This window comes from Rhinopithecus roxellana, chromosome 9 (assembly GCF_007565055.1).
Source record: "Rhinopithecus roxellana isolate Shanxi Qingling chromosome 9, ASM756505v1, whole genome shotgun sequence".
Taxonomy (NCBI): domain Eukaryota; kingdom Metazoa; phylum Chordata; class Mammalia; order Primates; family Cercopithecidae; genus Rhinopithecus; species Rhinopithecus roxellana.
This window is the reverse complement of record NC_044557.1, coordinates 38,362,618-38,384,289: the sequence shown is the minus strand read 5'-3', so window position 1 is coordinate 38,384,289 and position 21,672 is coordinate 38,362,618. Positions and strand designations below refer to the sequence as shown.

At 37.7% G+C, this 21,672-nt stretch overlaps 1 protein-coding gene across 1 annotated transcript in view; it reads left to right on the top strand.

The window, feature by feature from the left end:
- Positions 1-3,107: 3,107 nt before the first annotated feature.
- Positions 3,108-21,672, top strand: part of PDE7A (phosphodiesterase 7A) — a 124,636-nt gene continuing 106,071 nt past the window's right edge. The window contains exon 1 of the mRNA XM_010371570.2: positions 3,108-3,288. Within this exon, the coding sequence (XP_010369872.2) occupies positions 3,151-3,288 (138 nt within the window). The 5' untranslated portion in view covers positions 3,108-3,150. The remainder of the gene's footprint in view (positions 3,289-21,672) is intronic.

Here is a 21,672-nt window from a genome sequence, read left to right as displayed (position 1 = left end):
CTTTTATGTTTCAACCATGTAAAAGCCTCCTTTATAAGAATTTTGCAGTTTTTGTTACTTTTTTCTCGGGTACTTTTCTTTTTATTGCAGAAAGTAATAGCATTTCTTTATTTAACTGTCTTTATTTAACTTTATTTGCTCCCTGTGATAGTTAATTTTATGTATCAACTTGGCTAAACTATGATGTTCAGTCATTTGGTCAAATACTAGCCTAGATGTTGCTATGAAGATATGTGTCGATGTGACTACCATTTATAATTCATTGGTTTTAAGCAGATTACTCTCCATAGAGTGGGTGGACCTCATCCAAAGAGTTGAAAGCATTAAGAGCAAAGACTTAGGTTTCCTGAGGATGACTCAGGTCTGCATCAAGACTCCAATGTAGAAACCCTGTATGAGTTTTCAGCCTGTGGTTCTGCTGTGCAGATTTCAGACTCAAAACTGCAATTTCAACTCTTACTTGAATTTCCAGCCTGCTGCCCTGCCCTACAGATTTCAGACTTGCCAGCCTTCACAAAAACGTAAGCCAATTCCTTAAAAAAACTCTCCTTCCCTCTCTCTATATGTACATCCTATGGGTTGCGTTTCTCTGAAGAACCTGATTAATAGGCTCCTCAACACAGTAAAGAACACTGTAAACAACTGAAAAACTCTGGTCTTGAGATACTGTGTGGTATGGTGGAAAATGCATGGCTCTGAAATCATAGACCAGAGTTAACTGAGGCAAATGACTTACAGTTTTGTAATCTGATTCCTCATCTGTAGAATCAGGATAAAATTACCTGACTTACGTGGCTATCGTGTTGGGTAAAGTTAAACATTGTATGTAGAATGCCTGTCACGGTTCTTGGTTCACAGGTGCACAACAGTAACTATGTTGAAGGGGGATGCATTTTTTAGTTATCTACTTAGCGCTCTGTCATTAAATGATTTAATCAACCTGGGTCTCTTAGATGTTATTAAATGTAATATAGTTATTTTATGTGGCACACAGTAACATCACACCAATATCACCTCCTGGATGTTTAGATTTACACAGAATTCAAACATTATTTGAGGTTAGTTCTTTCCACTTATCTGTGTAAGGTCTAGGGCAACTTTGTTTCCATGAGCCTATTCTCAATTCAGGGACTAATAATTACCTCATGAGGCTTTTGTGAGAAGTAAATGTGATAACGTAGGAAAACGTACTCAGTATAATCCCAAGCATATAGTAGACGCTCAATACATCTACTAGAAGTTGTGGGAGTAATTCGGATTTCAAAGATGAGTTGGATCAGTTGTACTAAAGGGGAGCTTACATCATCTAATGAAGACAAACTCCACAAGACCATGTTGGGGGTTATAGTTCTTTTAATAGTTGAAAACAGACAGGAAGAAAAATATCCACGTAGGAGGTATAAAGTTTTAGCAAGAGAAAAGAAACAGATGCCATGCAAAGATGATAAAAGGTCTACTTTTGCTCATTTACTGGATTATGTGCATTTGGTACGTGATCTCATCATCAGTGGAAGCTATGCAGTGCTTTCAAAGGCCTCCCACCTTGTCAGTGGCTAGTCATCTCAAATCAGTAGAAGGGTGGGTGCCCTAAGAACTGAACCAAAGCAACAATTCTGCCAGCAGGGCAGAGGTTGTTCAGGCTGAAATCCCAAAGGCCGGAATGCGTTAGAAACAATCAGTTGATGCTGAAAGCTTGGACAGTCTGGTGAGAAATGTGACAAAATGAACACTCAAATTACACATCTAGCCGACAAATCAGGTTAAGATTTATCTCTTTATCCCTTTCGAAAAATCGAAAGCCAACAAACAACGCTTTCGGTAGAGGGCCATGAAATCTACTTTTTTCCTTTGTCTTCTCAGTATCATTCTTTCTCATTCTTTTCACCCATAATTCTTTCTCAGTCTTGGTTTTTTCCCGTTGTCTCCAGGCCCCCTTCTCACTTCCGAATTCTCGGCTCCCCTCCCCGCCCCTCGGGCTCGGGATGGCCCCGGGGCCGCACCTGCCAGGGGAGCGCTCGAGCCTGGGCCCGCCGAGGGACTGGCAGTGACGTAGCGGGGAGGACGATGCCCGCGCGGCCCGCTGACGTCACTGCCGCAGCGGTCTCTAGCGAAGCCCATGAATGGGAATTCAAAGAGGGAAAAGCCAGAAGTGACCCCGCGGTCAGGGCTGAGGAGGGCGAGTGCGCCGCGTGCTTTGGGTTTCTGGGGTCGGCAGGCCGGAACAGCGTCTCTATCGCGGGATGAACCCACCCCATACCCTCGGCGCGCTGGAACGCACGAGTTTAGCGCTCAGGGGGATGCCCCGAAACCGTGGGGCCTCGTGCGCACGCGCCTTGGCTTGCGAGGAGCTAGGGGAGGGAGTTACGGCAGGGCGTGAAGAGAACTGCGGGTGAGCTAGATGGGGGAAAACGTTTGTCGGGAGGGGACTCCGACAGAGCTCTAGGGTGCGGAACACAAGGAAGGCTACTGTCGCTCTCGGTCGCTGACCAGTCTCCCTGGGAGCTGCGGCGGCGCAGGGCGCTGGGCCTGCGGCGCGGCGTCGTGACGTCACGGTGGCGGCAGCCGTGGTTGGCGCAGGGTCCGCGGCTGCAAAGTGTGAATTACGCCGGGCTCGCGCCGGCGGCTGAGTGAAGTCAGGCTCCAGGGGAGGGGAGGGGCAGGACTCCAGCGGCGGCGGCGGCGGCGGCAGCGGCCCGAGCTGGTCGCTGCTCCAGAGTACCCCCGCCCCCTGGGTCTGGTCGCTGGCTCCAGCCGTCTTTTCTTGCACCGCTTTGCCCCGGCCGTGCTCCGCTCGAAGTCTCCAGTCCGGGTACCTGCTCCTCTCGGCCGAGGAGCCCCAAGGCGGCTGGGTTCCCTCTCCGACTTTGCTAGTGCTGGCCCCACTTGCACCCCGTCGCCCCTCGCCTGGAGCTAGGCGCGCGCCGGTCCTGGTAATTGGCGCCGCGGCCGCAGCAGAGCCTTCCCGCCGGCGGCCCGAGCGGAGGGCTGGGGTTGGGGAGGCGTGAGCGCGGCTTCCCGGCCCGGGGTCGGCCCCCGCCCTGCCCTGCCCCCGTCTCGGCCCGGAGCCCCCGAGCCGCGGCCCCCTCCCAGTGCAGGGGCCGGCGGCCGCGGCAGGGCGGGCGCCGCGCGGAGGCAGGGCGGGTGTATTCAATGGAAGTATGTTACCAGCTGCCGGTACTGCCCCTGGACAGGCCGGTCCCCCAGCACGTCCTCAGCCGCCGAGGAGCCATCAGCTTCAGCTCCAGCTCCGCGCTCTTCGGCTGCCCCAATCCCCGGCAGCTCTCTCAGGTAATCGCCGCCGCCGGTCCTACACTTAGGGGCTTCTCTCTTTTGTTTCCCTCTGACCACCCAGCTTCACCTCCGCGACATCCCCCAGCCCGCGCATTGTCCATTGTCTGGGGATTTCTAGGCTGGCCTTTCGATTGGAGAGCCTTTTCTTTGAATCCTCCTGGCTGTCTCCCCTCAGTTTTCCAGCCTCCCCAAAACCCCACACTAGTGGGCTCCAGGGTCCTCTCATCAGACCCTCCCCAGGCTTGTCACCCTCCGTGCTCAGCAGTTTAAGCCTCAGGAATGACCGCCCTCCTCTTTTTCGGTCTGGAAGTTGAGTCTTTATTTCTTAGTTGTGGCCTTTGAGTACACCTGTGCTCCCCCGCCTTGCAACATACCTGTCCCCCCTCCCATACACACACCTGTATGGGGTTCGCGCCTCTCCTCCCCCAGCTCCCGCGCACCCCGCGGCGCTCGCCTGGTCCTGCGGTTCTCTCTGAACAATAGGCCTAGATGCCCCGTGGCTGTCGTCTCCCTGACTCCTTCGTTTCTGTGGTTAGGCTGTACTGGGTATCAGAGGAACAAGTCTGCAAAGTTCATAGCCAGGAATCAGTTTTGTTTTTAATTTGATAAGGAGATTTTAGGAGAGAAACTACTGATGTGCACTCATGGGAAGACTTTGAGTGGTCCAATACCAGTTGCTCCTGAACATTTCTGTTTTTTTCCTGTGGTGATGCCGTTGGTCCACTTCCTTAGATTTGGCTAATTTTGATTGCCAGACTTAAAACAGAGGGGTAAAAAGAATTTTGTTTACATCTGAACTGAATGCCTTCACTTTCTGCTGGCAGAAGTTATGGCTAATGATCACTTTTAAAATCAGATTTTTCCTGTTGGTTAATATTATCTTTTGTGGGAGTGTATGTTCTCTCTCCAGTTGTATATGAGCAAGGTGTGTGTGTGTGTGTTTGCAGGTAGTGTGGACAGCACTTGGTAGTGTAATAAGTGTCTAGTAAATATTTGTCATTTACTTCTTTGCCTAAAGTGGTTGTAGAAGGAGCAAGAGCCTATATTTGGGTTTCTCTGTGAATCCTTTTTATCTAAACTAAAACTTACTTCACAGCACAAAGTAGTATGCTAATGAAGTCAGAGCAGACTTGTGAAAATTACTATAATGTGTCATTTAGAATAATATTACATGGTTATTTATTTTGAAGGTTAGACCTGTGATCTGCCTTTTTAGTACCACTTAAAGCATGTTCAGATTCCAGAATTAATGTTGAGGAAATATTAATGCACTGCTGAAGAAGGTTTTTAATAGTAGTAGTTAAAGATTTTTAATGAAAGTAACGTTTTTCACTTCTAAATATTATTTTACTTCCTCAGATCAGCAGGCACATGACTAGCAACTCATTTCCAGTTATATCTGAATAATAAAGGCAATCACTGATTATTTATACAATTATAAATTATGAATAAAGTTCTTGTGCTCTCTGAGGAGAAAATGAATGAGAAGGAAGATTCCAAGGGATTAAAATGAAGCTGATGCCAGGGGTTTTTCCTGATGTCTTAATTAATCCACAGAGACCAATTTTAAGCTCCACTTCTTGGTTCATTTTTCTAGCCTTAGGTTTAAATGGGTAATGGAATTTTAAAAATATGATTGTGGCAGATGAAGCAAATATTGTAGAGTTACACCATATTTTACTAACCCTTACAACTTTTTAAAAAATTTCTGAACCCCAAAGTGAAGTATACAGGAACTTAAACTTTAGACAGAAATTTTCCTCAATTAACACTTTTTTTTTCTATTAACATTGTGGTAAATGTAAACTTAGTGGATGCTGAGATGGACATACTTATCATTATCAAGACTTTGTGTATCATTTACTAATAAAGCATATGTTGATATTGGTTTCTTTAGGCCTAGATGGGAATTTGTAATAGGAAAAAGAAAGGAGACAGAAAATCTTGGAATCCTGCTCAGAGCTTGTAAAATAAGCATTTGGTTTAATCAAATGCTTTCTTTACCCTTAAATTTTTAGTTCCTAAACCTGAATGTACAGAAGTTATAAAAAGTTTAACAGGTTTGTAATTGCTAAGAGGCTTAGGGAAAAAAAACACCTCCCTTTTTTTTCCCCCAAAAAAAGACTTTAAGTAAAATAATTACAGTTTTTGTACTTTAAAATATGCCTAAAACTGGCGACCTTCCTTTTCATTTCCTTATTGTCACCATAGTATTGGAGCCCAGCTCATAGTAGGTACTTAATAAATATTTGTTGAATGAATGAATAGGTAATGAAATTATCTCTGAGCATCAGTTTTAAGTATGAAGACAATATGGGAGCATGAAGGTACAGCACAAATTCTTTTATCCAAAACTTGGTTTGGAACTTGTAACTGCAGACCATAACAGTTCCAGTAATACACAGAAAAGACTGAGTGACCAGAATTGATTTGGAGATCGTCTCAAAGCCAGTGTGTTTTAGGCAAAGTTCTGACACAACTTGTTTTCCAAGTAGCAGCAAATTTGAAGTGGGGTGGGAGGCTGCCAGAGTCAGTTCACACTGACAGCAGCAAAGGTTGACAGCAGACACACCAAAAGCCAGGGGTCAGAAGAAAAACTCTTCGAAGCAAAACTCTTCGAAGCCAGCAACTTTTACAAGCACCCTGGAACATTTAGTTCAGGGGCTTGAGTGTTATACAACACAATAAGTTTTAGTCAGAATAATGTTAATAGAGCCTGTTTTTTAAAGTTGAAAGATTTGTACTGTTTTTGTTTTGTTTTGTTTTTGTTTTTTGAAAGATTTCCATGCCAAAGAGTTTAAGTATTGGTGCTAAAATGGACAAGCTTGAGTTACCTGGAAAATTCATTTATGTGGAACACCAGATCTTCCAAGGGTGCCAAGTAAATGAGGCATTAATTTTTTGTTTTAAAGTAGGACGTATACTATTTCAAATGGTTAATATGAGTTTTTTGAATTAGTGAATGATAAAGTAGGTGAAGCTTGTTCTTTGTCGTTTTTGGATATCTGTTGTTGAGAGCTGAGTTTAAAGATTCGTCTTTGAGAATAACATTCGTATTTGGAAAAAAATATTGTGGAGGCAGAAATTGTGTCTTGTTCACCATCATATCTATGGTACTTTGCATAGGTAGGTTCTTGGTAGATGTGAAAGTTGAGTGAGTATATTGATGGGTATGCCAAAGCACTGCAGTTGGAATTATTCAGTCAGATTTTCTGTGCACTGGAAGCAAATCTTATATGGGTTAGAAATTTGAGTTTTAATTTTTAGAAATCTATCATTAATTTATATTATTTCTAAGTTAGCATTTGTCTTTTTTTTTTTTTAAAGAAATACTTCACAAATATGTACTCATAGAATACCTTCTTGTGAGTGAGGCTCCTTGTGTTACGTGTTGAGAATATGTAAGGAATTACAGGCTGAGCATCCCTAGTCTGAAAATCCAAAATGCCCTCAAATGGAAACTTTCTGAGTGCTGACACAGAGACAGAGATTCTGCTGTTATTTTTTGCTGTTGAGCAGCTGATGCAGGTATTCTGGGGCTGCTACTGTGCTGCCTAGTTACCCTAAACACAGTATTTTCTCACTGTATTAATGGTATGTCATATTGTTTACCATTAAGTTCTTTTTGTGTGAGTAAGTGTGAGAAGTGATTGCTTATCACTAGCATATAAATTCAGAGTCAGAAATGATGGTGATGCCAAACAAGTATGGATCGACCACATGGGTGATGAGATCGTCTACATGGGTGATGAGATGCCTTTGCTTTCTGGTGGGTCAGTGTATACAAACCTTGTTTCATGCACAGAATTATTTAAAAGAGTGTGTAAAATTACCTTCAGGCTATGTGTATAAGGTGTATATAAAATCTAAATGATCTTTGTGTTTAGACTTGGGTCCTATCTCCGAGATAGCTCATGATGTATACACAAATACCAAAAAAGTCTGAAATCCAAAACACTCCTGGTCCCAAGCATTTTGGATAGTGATACTGAGCCTGTAGTAGTTTTTTGTTGTTGTTGTCTTAATCGTTTTTAACACTGCCAGCCTAACCAAGTTTTCCTTTGTATGCGTACTCTTCCTTATACACAACCATTTTTCAACTACAGTCATTATTTCCATTCTCTCTTTAGCAGTGTTCTTAGTATATGACAAATTATCCAGGTCCTGTGAGTGCCAGAATAGTTCAAAGCACCTTCGATAAAAGTTGGTTCCTCCTTCAGGAAACTTACAGAATTGTGATAGAGAAAATGGTATGATTATATGTGGTATAATTATTATACTGGAGTTATCAAAGTGTTATGAGACGATAAGGAATGTATGCCTAAATTTCTGGTTTAAATCAGGGTTGGCCTTACGTAATCATTGAGGCTTGCTTAGGCCGAGGACTGAAGGTTAAGCAGTTGTTTCTAGACAAATGAGTGAACGTAGCGGGAGGAGGAAGGAGGATGGCCCACGTAGATATGATCAGAGCTGTCCAGTAGAACTTTCTGTGATGATGGAAATGTTTTTGCACTATCCAATGATAGTCACTAGCCTTATGTGGCTAGTGGGCACTTGAAATGTGGCTAATATGACTGAGGAAATGAATTTTTACTTCAGTTTTATTTAAATAGCTACATATGGCTAGCAGCTATTTAGTTGGCCGAGCAGAGGTCTTGTCTTACTTATAAACTAGAGTGAAGTCGTGTTAATCTATAAGCAACACATTCTCTGAATGTTGAACATTTTTGTTTTTAGGTTTTTGTTGATGTATGCAAAACTTTGTTTAATAAACACCTTCATGCATGCTTGATAAAGTCTTTAAAATCACTAGGGTGGGTCAAAAGGTAAGAACATCTTTTGACATTCTCAAAAGGATCGATCCTTCGATATTACCAAAATAAGTGATCCTATGTGTTTCATTTCCAATCATATATTATTAGACATTTTATAAACATTTTGCTACTATAGTAGATGCACTGTGGTACACTGAGTTTGTTGTAAATTGCAGTAAGCAAGTGTGCTTTCTGAAGTATTGCTTGTGCTGTTTGTATTTGCTCTTTTGTGAAGTTTTATTTGCATGTCCCATGCTCATTTATAAGGGCTCTTGTCTACCCAACATCAATATATAAATGTGCATTATTCCAAATTACCGTTAGTATAATAGTTGCCTCTTTGCAAACTTAGATACAGAAGCTGATACAGTGAATAGTGTGGCCAGTGAGTGGGATACCCCAAGGGAAGTGGTTATATTTATGAGACCTTCCTACCTGTATATTCTCAAAACACCTGGTTTGTTGGGACCTTGGCTTCATTTCTGTTTTCAGAAATGCTTCATACTTTAATTCTTCATACTAAATTTAATATTACCATACTTTAGCTTTCACTTCTGAGCTAATATGTGTTTATATTTCAGATACATGCTCAAACATAATATTAATATAAATCCATAGTGTATTTGGAGTGGGAGTGTAGTTCTAACAGGGTGTTCAAATTTCTAGTTTATAGGTTGTCAGGAACACATTCAGTCTAGGAGATGTTGTTTATATGCTGAGATTTTACTGCTTTGTTGCTATGCCTAGAGTTCCATCAGCTGTACATGCTGTCTACCCAGGAATTCCTTCTTAAACACAAAAGGCTGCAAGAGGTAAAATATTAAGCGCTTCACAGAAGTTAGGAAGAGGGAGGGTTGCCATTCATTCTCTTTGAGGCAATTTTCAACTCTTTTCTTCTTCTCTTCCCTCCTCTTCCTTCACTGTTGACCAGAGCAGTTTTAGAGAATTGTGTTGTTTTCTGAGGATGAATATAGGGGCAAGTTTGGGAAGAGAAGAGCTGAAGAGAGGGGGAGTGGACAAAACTTAGCTTCCTTCTCATTTTTGTCTAAGATCGTAAACAGTCATTTAACTGGATTAAAGACCTAGTAAATTTAGATGATGAAGAAGTCTTACTGCATGCAGGCCCTCTTAAGGAATTTAATTTTCTTTGTTTTCTTAATTTTCTTTGTTTGATTTTATCGATCACATTTGTTTATGTGTTTATATAAAATCTATTTCTGATTTTGTTAGAAGTCTCTTGACTAAAGATCTTTTCAGATGTAGACATTCTTAAATTCCCTGTGTTCACTACAAAAAGCTCCAATTCATTTTGAATCTTCTAATTTAAAAATAATTCAAAACTTTTAGATTCTGGCTATGAAGTTGCTTATCTTTTATGTTTAATTTGAATTGAGAGAAAATTTAGACTTTATTCTCTTCCACATTTAAGTGGCTTATTCTTGCCTAAAAGTGACATAGACTTTGTTGTTTTTTATATTGTTGCCAAACATGCTTTTCAAAAGGTTATTCACAAATAATACTTTTGCATATTTGCATTCAGGTGTAAGTGTTCATGGGATCAGCATATGAGGAGAGGAACAAAAACTAGATTTGTAGATGAGCCTTCTAAACTTACAGGGCTTTATTTTGGCTGCTGGTAAGTTCCTTTTATAAGGGTCCTGTGCCACTGATTGTATGATTGACATCAGAAGCATCTCCTGCTTATAATTTTCTTTGAGTAGCAATTTTGGATTGCTGCTCCATGCCTCCACCTGCTGGTTGGGATGGCTGTTCATTTTCAGAAAGTGATGGCTAGAGGGAGATGGAAAAGACCAAGGTAAGTCAAGGTAGAATTTGGGGGAGAAAATTAGTTTTTAACTGAGATAACTAAATTTAAGCAAAGTCCGCTTTACTTGTTGGAATTTTGAGTAGAACAAACTGTAGTTCAGGACCATATAAAGTACTTGGCAAATGGTGCTTAATAAAGATGCAGTAGTTTTGCTTTAGTAGCAATTATAATTACAGCGGACCCTTGAACAATGCAGGATCCAACTCCCTGTGCAGTCAAAAATTCGCATATAACTTTTGACTCCTTAAAAACGTAACTACTAATAGCCTACTCTTGGTGAGAAGCCTTACTGATAACATACACAGGTGATTAACACAAGTTTTGCATATGTATTCTGTCTTACGATAAAGTAAGCTAGAGAAAAGAAAATATAATTAAGAATATCAGAAGTAAGAGTTTGCTATTCGTTAACTGGAGGGGGATCATTGTAAAGGTCTTCATGAACCTCATCATCTTCATGTTGAGTAGGCTGAGGAGGAAGAGGAGGGATTGGTCTGTCTCGGGTGATGCTTTGCAAGTTTTTTTAAATTTTCATAAATATTCACAAAATTTCTTAGTATATTTATTGAAAAAAATCTGCTTGTAAGTGGACCTTCGCAGTTCAAACTCATGTTGAATTGTCAACTGTATTTGTTTCTGTTTTTGGGGTAACTCCTATATGGCAGATACTTTTGATTGGTGTAGTGTTTTTTTTTGTTGTTTTGTTTTTGTTTTGAGACAGGGTCTTGTTCTGTCTCCCAGGCTAGAGTGCAATGGCAGTATCTCGGCTCATTGCAACCTCTGCATCCCTGCCTTAAATGACCCTCCTGAGTAACTGGGACTACAGACATGCCCCACCACGCCTGGCTAGTTTTTCTAGTTTTTGTAGAGATGGGGTTTTGCCATGTTGCCCAGGCTGGTCTGGAACTCCAGGACTCAAGTGATCCGCCCACCTTGGACTCCCAAAGTGCTGGGATTACAAGCGTAAGCCACCGTGCCTGGCCCAGTTGGTGTTTTTGATCTTTACAAAAACTCTATGAGATAAGTAGGGTTACTCCCATTTTTACCAAAGAATAAACTGAGTTTCCAGACATTAAGTTGCTCAAGGTATTATATGAACTTCCAGAAAGGCCTGTTGTGCTCCAAGACCTTCACTTTTAATCTGGCCTGCCTGATCAGGGAAGATGAGTGGACTACAGTTAGAATTTTGAGTTTACAAATTAAAAATTTTGTTGTCTTATGGATGTAGATAAGGAACACAAATTTGACTAGTTATTTGAAGTAATAACTTTAATTCTGATCTTTTCAAATCATATCTGGATTATTTTGTTCTAAATGCCATGTTCTAGGAGGATACAACTCAGCTAAATTGTTCTCTGAAGATAATGAGCAGGTTGGTAAGGTGATTTGAAACCATTTCTCTGAAGGAAAAAAGTCTCAGATTTTAGCCAGCAGGGATATGGATGGAGATGGAGAGCTGGCGAGAGGTGACAGAGTATTGCTGTCTTCCAGGGTTTAAAGGACTGCCATGTGAAAAAAAGGAAGAAGAGGGTTAATATGTTATAGATTTTGATTGGTTGTATGTTCTTGATTGCTGTGCACTGTTCCTACTTTGTCTTAATGGTCTCTAATTTGGAGAAGATAAAAGTTTAAAGCTGTCATTTGTCCAAGGTAACACAATTAAGTAGTGGAAATGGGTTAAACTCTAGTTCATGCTGACTCTAAAGCCTGTGTGTACTCTCTTCTACTTCCTTTTGCCACATGGGAAAAGTACGTTACTTCAGAGGGTAAAATAAGTACCAATAGCTAGGAACAGTAGGGAAATAAGGATATCTTGTGTTCAGCCATACTGGTAATCAAAGAAATGCATACTAAAAAATGTGATACTGGCTGGGCATGGTGGTTCATGCCTATAATCTCAACACTTGTGAGGCTTAGGTGGGAGGGTTGCTTGAATTCAGGAGTTTGAGACCAGCCTAGGCAACACAGAGAGATCCTGTCTCTACAAAAAAAATTAAAAAATTAGCCAGGCATGGTGACACGTGCTTGTAGTCCCAGCTAAGCTGGAGGCTGAGGTAGGAGGATCTCTTGAGCCCGGGAGGTCATGGCTGCAGTGAGTTGTGATCACGCTACACTACACTGCAGCCAAAGTGAGTTTATAGTTTGAAGGTTACACATACACAGTATTAGTAAGATTTTAAAAATTAATACTTAAATTAGTATTTTTGCTTGATAATTTGCTTTTGGGAATCTATTCTGAGGACATGACTAAAAATGTAGATAAAGGTTAATCTTCAAGTTTATTCATCTCATTATCACTGTGAAAAACTGGAAACATAATTTACAAATGATTAAATAGATTATAGTATTATGTAGTATAGTATTTTTCATTATTTCTGTATTATGTCGGCACTTAAATGCCTTAAAGAATTTAAATGATATATAAAAATGTAGTTTACAAATGGCTTGATGGATTCTAGTGTTATTTCTATATTGTGTACCCACTAAAATGATTTGAAGAATTTGAAGAATCTTTAATTGCATGGAAGAAATGCTAGCAACATAATTAAGTGAAGAAAAAACCCAGAGTATCTACAGATTATCTTAATTATGTTTAAAAAAATAAATCACAAAATACGTATATATCTATATACCATGCATGCTTGCCAAAAAATAAAAAAAAAGCTAGATGTATCCCAGAATGCTAACTGAAGCTATCTCTGGATGGTGAAATTATAAGTAATTTTTAACTTCTTTATAATTGTATGTAACTTTATTGATATTCTTGTGTTAATGTAAATCTCTTCTTTAACCAAATTAATTTAGGACTAATAAGTCAAGTGAGTTGTATTTGAACCCAGATCTTTGGCAAAGCTGTTCATACAGGGTAGGCAGCTCATGAGATTATAAATTTTCAACCAGTGACTGTTGAGACAGCAGCTTGAAAGATATTTAGATAAGGATAGTCTCAAGGGATTGACTGATTTCTTCCGCCTTCATGATTCTGTGTGTTTTTTTTTTTTGGTAAGTCATATATATGCATGACATGACAGGTACACTTGCATAGCTCTGATTATTGTAAAGTAATTTTACTTTCCATGGGAGATCCTGGGAGGTAAAATTAAATGTAGTTACTGTTTTGAAGAAGAGCTATTTGATGACAATTGATGAAGAGTTCTTTAACAATGGCACTGGTGGAAGGAAGAGAGAGAAAGTTAGGAGTTAGGTCCTAGGAACTGATTTGCTTTGGGAGGTAAAAAGTATTCCAACTTTTTTAGTTTGGAAAGACCAGGTAGATGATAAAGCTAGTAACAAAAATGCAAATAGGAAGAAGAGGCAGGTTTGTTTTTCTTTCTTCTTTCAAAAACAAATGTGTGTATTTGTAGAGGGGAGTTCATAAGTTTACTTTGAATATGTAGAGTTCAAGTGTCTGAACATCCAGGTGAAGATGTCCAGTAGGAAGATGAGCACTAATGATATATTCTGACCTTTAGTACAAGGATTTTGAAACATTTTGCTCATATATCCCTTCAAAGAACTGGAAAAACAAAAAACTATGTACCTTCTCCCACATCTTGAGTTTTTCATCTGAGTTTTAATATCTGTAAATGATGTAATTTCTGGTGGTGGTGTTCAAATCACAATTTTAAATGTGTATGAGGGGATTTTTAACAATTCATGAAAAAATATATGAACAGACTTAATTTTGACAGAATTTTTTATAGTCTTTTTTTCTCTTTGAACTCTATTTTTGTTTTACTTTCTCTGCCTATTATCCTAATGTATACTTTTATGCTGGAAAGCATTTTTATCAATCATGTTATATTTTCTCTTATTTTTGTTTTACTTTCTTTACATATTATCCTAATATATTCTTTTATGCTACAAAGCATTTTTATCCATCATGTGATATTTTTCTGCAACAAAAGGAAATTCATTCATGAATTTAATAGATGGGAATAAAAAGTGCTTTATTTTAATGGTCCCTCAGTTCTGAGTTCTATGGACAGTTATAATACAAAAATAGGAAAATTGTATATGTCCATAATGCTCTGTGTCAAATTTATTTTGGTCTGAGTTATCACTTCAGTCATAGCCAGTAGACAATCAAAACAACATATGTTAATTACAAATTTTAGTAAGTATTAAAGTAAAATTTTGTCAGAAATGCGTTTTCAGTGGGATAGATGGGGCTGGTTTATTTCAGTTTTATCCATTTATAAATATTACTAGAAAAGATGGGGTTCTGCTTGAATCTGTTCCTTTTTTACTTTAATATTTGAAAGTATTGAGAAACCTCACTTATGAATTTAGATGGTTATTAAATTTAGATGAATTTAGAATTTAGATGGTTATTAAAAAGTGCTTTATATTGCTTTATATTAGTAGTATCACCCATTCTTCTAGGTTGTATGCATAAAACAAAATAATCCATAATCAAATTATTTTTAATACTTATGTCAGGTAGCAACTGGATTTGATTCTCCTTTCATTTTCATGGAAGTGGTGACACCTTGATTTGAAAAAGAACCCTGAACTTAAAATAAATGTTAAAAAAAAAAAAGAAGAAGGTGTCGGTGTTTTTAGAGTAATTAACTTTCTCAACATGAATATATTGAAATGTCCTTTTGGCCACCTGGATGTTTTTAGCCCAAAGACAGTACTCCACAGCAAGTTTCAGAAAGTGTGAGAGTTACAGTTTTCTTTTATGAAGTGGCAGAGGGGAAAGAGGTAAAGGGAAAGAGGAAGGAGAAGTAAAGGAAAACAGACATGCTGTGTCAGCAGAATGGTTCTAGAAAATTGTACAGATGGAAATTGAGAACATAATCATCACTTCTCTTGAAATTCTCCATGCTCATACACTTCCAGGGGTATGCATGACCCAATTTGTAGACTGCTGGTTTACTGTATTCCCTTTGTTACTTGTTGCTGTATTTTACTGCTCTCCATAGGTATTCAGAAATAATACCTTATACGTCTGTTATTTTTTTTCTAGGTTTTTGATTGCTACTAGTTCTGGGTTTCCATACTTCATCACTCTATGGAATCAGAATGTCAGTGCTTGAAAGGGACTTTATAAATAATTCCATTCTCAACATTTCAGAAATTTAGCGACTGAGGCTCAGAAGATGAAGTGATATGTCCCAGGTTACACAGTAAGAGAGTGGAGAAGTTAGGGCTTTCAATTTAGTTCTTCCAACTTTTAATCTGTTGCTTTTCTCACTGTATTCCCTGCTTCCTTATAAAAGGATTGAGCTGTAGGAGTTCTTTTAGTTGCCGTCTTTCTTTAATGGATGTTATTTGGGTGGCATATCTTCTTTAATACACTGAAACTGTCTGTTTGTGGCCCAGTAATCATGTGAAAAAGTTAAGAGTACAAACACACTGAGTTCTAAAAATATCTAGTTACTTTTAATTAACATATAATCACAGGTAAAGCAAAGCCATTATCAAAAGTATAATAGGTCATTTGGGAAGATAGCATTTGATTTGTTGAAATGTGATTTATGTGCAACTTAACCTTTTATAAAGAAAGACATATCTCACTCACCTTTAAAAATTAACTTATGAATGAAGCCTTTTTCACCTTGGGGAACCAAAGTTAATATTCATAACATACAGCAAGCTCACTCTCTAGCACTGTTATGTATGAAATGGTGAGTAGTGGAAGTTTTTCGTAATTTAAATTTTTTAAAATTTTATTTTTTGTGTAAATTCTTCATAGTGAATATATATTTTAAGAAAAACAATGAAGTTTTTCTAAAAAGTAAAATGAAAAGATTATTTATTTTTAACAAGGATAATACAGTCAAATCCCCAAGAGTATAAGACTACTCAGTAGAGAATTAGCAAAAGACTCAAGCAGTTCCGAGAAGAAATATAAATGTAGAAAAACATGTATAGCTTATCTAATAATAAAGGAAATGCAAGTAAAAGATGGTTTGGCTTTGTTTTGTTTTGGCAGAAGAGTACCTTCATATTGGTGAAGACTGACAAAATCCACTGTTGGGAAGGATATAAGAAAATGAGTAATTTTATATGTGGAGTTGGAGTATCATTGGAGTCAACCTTTTGAGAGGACAGAAGGTCTATGCTATGCAAATGAAAATTTTAAATTAGAATACTGCCCTTTCTGCAGATCTGGAATTTGTCCAAAGGGGCAATTGCAAAACTTTGCTAAGATATATGTATACAGATTTTTGGTAACAGTTTGCAACATTGGTAATGATAGATATTTTAATTCATTTCAGTGCTTCTCTGGGGGCAGGGGATGGGACAAATTATGGGTATTTTAATTCAACAGAAAACTCTGTATCCAATAAAATAATGCCAAATAGCCATATTTGTCATAGAAAGATAGACATAACAATTTTGGGGGAAAAAACTAGTTGCAAAATGGCATACCTGTCAATCTAACAGACATGCCATTTAATGCAGCTTTCTACATCTGTATTTTTGGATAAAATCATGGAAGATATTATATATCAATGTGTGAAAACATCCAAATCTGGAAGGTTATTCAGTATAATGTTAACGGTGGCTATCTTTGGGTAGTGAGATTTCTGATAATTTTTACCATTTTTGTACTTATGTGATTTTTTTTTTAAAACAATGAAAATATACCCATTTCAGAAATCAACAAAGCTATTTTTTGAAATCTTCCCATTAAAAAAGTAACATGTCTGTTAGTCAGAATATCATATAAGTGGAATTTTTAAATTATAAAGAGACTGAGGTCTAGTTAGTTAGTAGTTTAATAAGTTACAAGTATGTGAGTTGGAAGTGGGTTTTCACTGCCATATCCCTATGTGCCTGGCACGTAGAAGGTGTTCAGAGGGTATAGTCTGTTAAAATGAAAATAAGAGTCATGTGTCACTTAACGATGAGGATACATACTGAGAAATGCATCATTAGGCAATTTCATCGTTGTGTGAACATCATATTTACACAAATCTAGATAGCATAGCCTACCACACACCTAGGCTGTGTGGTATAGCCTATTGCTTCTAGGCTACAAACCTGTACCGCATGTTACTGTACTAGATATGTAGGAAGTTGTAACACAATGGTAAGTATTTGTGCATTTAAACATAGAAAAGATACAGTATTATAAATTTATGGGTCCACTGTTATACATGCTATTCATTGTTGAACAAAATGTGGTTATTTGGCACATGACTATATAGGGTTATAATGTTTGGAGGAATACACTGCATTCTTAATGAAAAATGAAGAAAATTAAAGTAAGTGTTACGGTGGATAGTTTACAGAAAACATTCTGCCTACTTCAAAGCTGAGAAAGTAAACTTTCTGCTATCATTTAAATTAACTAAAATATTTGAGGGTCTCTCTATATGCCTAATATATTTGTAAAATCTAAAAAGTTATCAAGAAAAATTATGACTTAAGATCATAGAATATTACTATTAGAAGATACTGTAAAGTTCCCATAACATACAGATCAGTAAGCTGAAACTAGAGAGGTTAAAGGACACACAAAGTCATTACAGAAATCTATTCTGTTGCATGTTCCTGATTTTGACTATTCAGCCTTACGGAACACTTTTGGAACAGGAAGATTACCACTTTATAAGGCAATGCATTGTGTTTAATGGTATAGTGGGGTTGAATAGTATTTATCAACAATTCTTGTTCACCAGGAATCTCAGAGTGTGACCTTATTTGGAGTACGAGTGAGTCTTTGCAAATGTAGTTAAGATGAGAATATATGGGATTAGGACAGGCCCTGAATTCAATGAGTGGTATCTCTGGAGTCCCAGAAACTCAGACACACTCAAGGAAGAAAATCATGTGAAGATGGAGGCAGAGATTGGAGTGATGCAGCCACCAACCGAGAACACCAAGGATTGCTGGGAGACATCAGAAACTAGAAAGGGACAAGGGCGATTCTCCTTTAAAGCCTTCAAAGGGAGAATGGTCCTGCTGACTCCTTGATTTTGGACCTTCAGCCTTCAGAACTATGGGAGAATATATTTCTGTTGTTTTAAACCACCTGATTTATGGTACTGTGTTACAGCCCTAGGAAACTATTACAGATGGTTTTGATTATTTCAAATTTATTTGTTCATTTTTTCAGTCAAATTTACTGAGCACTTATTATATGCCACGTACTCTGCTAGGCATTACAGAGATAAATAAGACATTGTTCCTGCCTTCATTCTTGGAATTTGACCCAGTAGAAAAAGTAGCTTTGTAAATAGACAATTACAATACATTTTGATGCATGTTCTCACTAGAATGGTGTATGAAGTTAAGTGATGGCACCTGAAGCTAGGAGAACCTGGAAAGTTTTTATGAAGTGAGATCTTTGTGTTTGGTTTCAAAGATAGAGTTGAAATCACCCTCCATGGGAATTCTGTTTTATTCTGCCACTGCAGTGCCATCAGTCCTACCTAGTTCAAAGCATATTTAGCCGGCTGCAGTAGCCTCTTGTCACTAGAATTCTGCCTCCACTGTTTGGTTGAAGTAATTTTTAAGATACAGTAAGATTGTGTCAGTCTATTGAAAACATCAGCGTGTTCTCATCACAGTAAAACACAATTGCAACTCCTTTTCATGATATGGCCCCACATGATCTGGTCCCTGCTAACTCTTCAATCTCTTCTCCTTTCACAGTGGTCTCCCTGCTGTTTGTGAACATGTCAGCTTTGTTCTCATCTTTGTCTTTGCCCTGGCTGTTTTCTCAGACTGAAGCTCTTCCCATAGCTTCATGTCATTTGCGTCAGCTCAGTCTTTGCAGAGGAGCCTTCCTTGGCCATCCGCTTCAAAATAGCTCCCATCCCCCATCTATCCCATTACCTGTTACACTTTCTTTATGACACACCTCACTAATTTAATTTGTATGTCTCTACCTGGCATTCACCTCCACCTCACCCCCCACCTTCACCGCCATTGAATATATGGTCAGCAGACAGGAATCCTATTTACCCTATTCACTGTTCTGTCCCTAGTGTATATCACATAGTAAGTGTTCTTTACAAAAGAATGAAGAAAAACTTACTCATTTAGTCTCATGCTTACCATGTCAGAACATATGTCACCATAACTTTCCTCTGGATGAATCCCAAATTGTATTCTTCCCACCTACCTCCTCCAAGATTCCACCTTCATCTTTATACCCTTTCTGAATTGCCCTTTGTAATATTGGAACTATCTTAATCTCTAAATATATAAATATAATATATGCAAGTCTTATTTAAGAATACATTGAAGTTTAGAAAAGTAAGGTGCCCACAGTAACACAGCTATAAGTGGTATTTCTAGGATTTAAACTTAGATCTGTCTCTAACTAAAGCTCCTCTGCTGTGCTGTTGTGGAGGCTGATGTTCTTGGTAAGTGGGAGGTATAAATCCAGAATTAGAATAGGAGCCCAGTCCATTGGAATAGAAATAGCAAACATTCATTATTTGTTTCTATAAGAAGAACTGGGTGATATTTGTTAAAAGAACCTTTAAAAAGTAACTTGAATTTTTTTTTGGACCAAAGTTAATGTATGCTTGTTATAAAATACATGGAATATATGCAAAAATATAAAGAAGAAAGTAAAGACCATCCATAGTTCTTCCACTGAGAGATAACCACTCTTAACATTGTAGAATATTTTAATCAAGTATTTTTTGTGCAGAAATATTGTGATGATTTTTATGCATAAATCTTGAATTTTGAAATCATTTCCTAATGTAATTACTAGATTAAAGCATATTGTCAAATTTGTGTCCAGAAAGATGATGCCAATTTATATTTCCAATATATTTAGTTTCCATTTCTGGAATTTGTTAAATATTAAACTTGTAATATATGTTTGTTATGAATTACCTGCTCTGTCTATAGGCATACCTCAGATATTGTGGGTTCAGACTATCACAATAAAGCTAATAACACAATAAAGCAAGTCACGTGAGTCTTTTGGTTTCCCCATGCATATAAAAGTTATATTTGCGCTGCACTGTAGTCTATTAAGTGTACAGTAGCATTATGTCTAATAAAGACAATGTACACACTTTATTAAAAATACTTTATTGCTAAAAAAGGCTGACAGTCATCTGAGCCTTCATTAAGCTGTAATCTTTCTGCTGGTCGAGGGTCTTGCCTCAGTTGATGGCTGCTGACTGGTCAGGGTGGGAGTTACTGAAGGTTGGGTGGCTGTGGCAATTTCTTAAAATAAGACAACAATGACATTTGCTGCATTGATGGACCTTCCCTTTCATAAAAGATTTTTCTGTAGCATGTGATAGTGTTTAATAGCATTTTATCCATAGGCAGAACTTCTTCTAAAATTGGAGTCAGTCCTCTCAAACCCTGCTTTATCAACCAAGTTTATGTAACATCCTGAATTCTTTGTTGTCATTTCAGCAGTGTTCACAGCATCTTCACCAGGAGTAAATTTCAACTCAGGAAACTACTTTCTTTGCTCATCAGTAAGAAGCAATTCCTCATTAAATTTGAGTGTTACATGGACAAGTTTCATGGCACCCCAGACAATTACAATAGTGTCATTAAAGATCACTATCACAGATCACCATAACAAATAAAATAAAACATTTGAAATATTGTGACAGTTATCAAAATGTGACATAGAGATAAGAAGTGAGCAGATGCAGTTGGGAAAATGGTGCCGTAGACTTGCTAGATGCAGAGTTGCCATAGACTTTCATTTTGTTAAAAAAAAAAATGCAATATCTGAAAAGCCCAATAAAGCAAGGTATGCCTGTATCTTCTGTGAGTTGTTTCTATTGGCTCTTGTTTTTCTGTTGTCAACTTAGTATATTTTATATCAATTTTTGAATTATTTTCTATTGAAAATGAACATTCTATCATATTTGTGGGAAACATTCCATTTTTTTGGCCTTATTTTTAATGTCCTACCTGTACTGCCAAATGTTAACTGGTAAGTCTTTAGTTGCTGTAATGATGTAATAATAAGGGTAAGTTCATTGTTAATAAAAGTTTTTAGTATTTTATAAATCTCCCACTTGTAAACTTTCTGTCTTTAATATATTAGTTTGATAAAGATCTTAATATATTGCATAGTTGATTGTCAGTAATTAATGACTTGTTATCTCTTCATGTTTTTAATATATGATAAAGAAAGGTGACAAGATAAATATTTTTCTAGACCTAAGAATGTGGAATGGGAGGAAAATTTTTTATGCATGTAACTGAATGTACTATAGAAGCATTCTCAGGGTTAAAGAAGTTGCCACACAATCTCCCCCTAAATCAAGTATTCTTAATTTTGTGATGTTATAGTAAGAAAAATAGAAAATAAGACCCATTTTAGACAGATTACTTTTCTAAAACTTTTAAGTTTTTAAGGAGAATTTATATATCTTGGAAACATTTAAAGGGATTTTTAAAATAATATTAACATACAAGAGGACAATTTGAAGGTAAAAACAGAACACAGATTACCTGAAATCTGTAGAAACATCATTGTTCAGTTTAATGTTTTCTTTGTCTCACAATGAAAATTCTCCAAATTCATTTTTGGAGAAAAACTTTCTGGAAGTGACTTTAAGGATTTTTGTGGTTGGCCTCAGCTCATTTCTATTTGAGGTGTGGTTTTTCAAACTTTGTAGAGGTTTTCCACCCTCCTCTCCCCATCAGTGGTATTTTTAAATGTCTTTATTTTAATGTTAGGACACCTTAGAGCAGGATTCAAGTGGGCTGTGCAAGAAGAACCACTGGAAATAGAAAAATGAAACTTGAGGATTTTACTTGTATTTATTTTTAACTTTA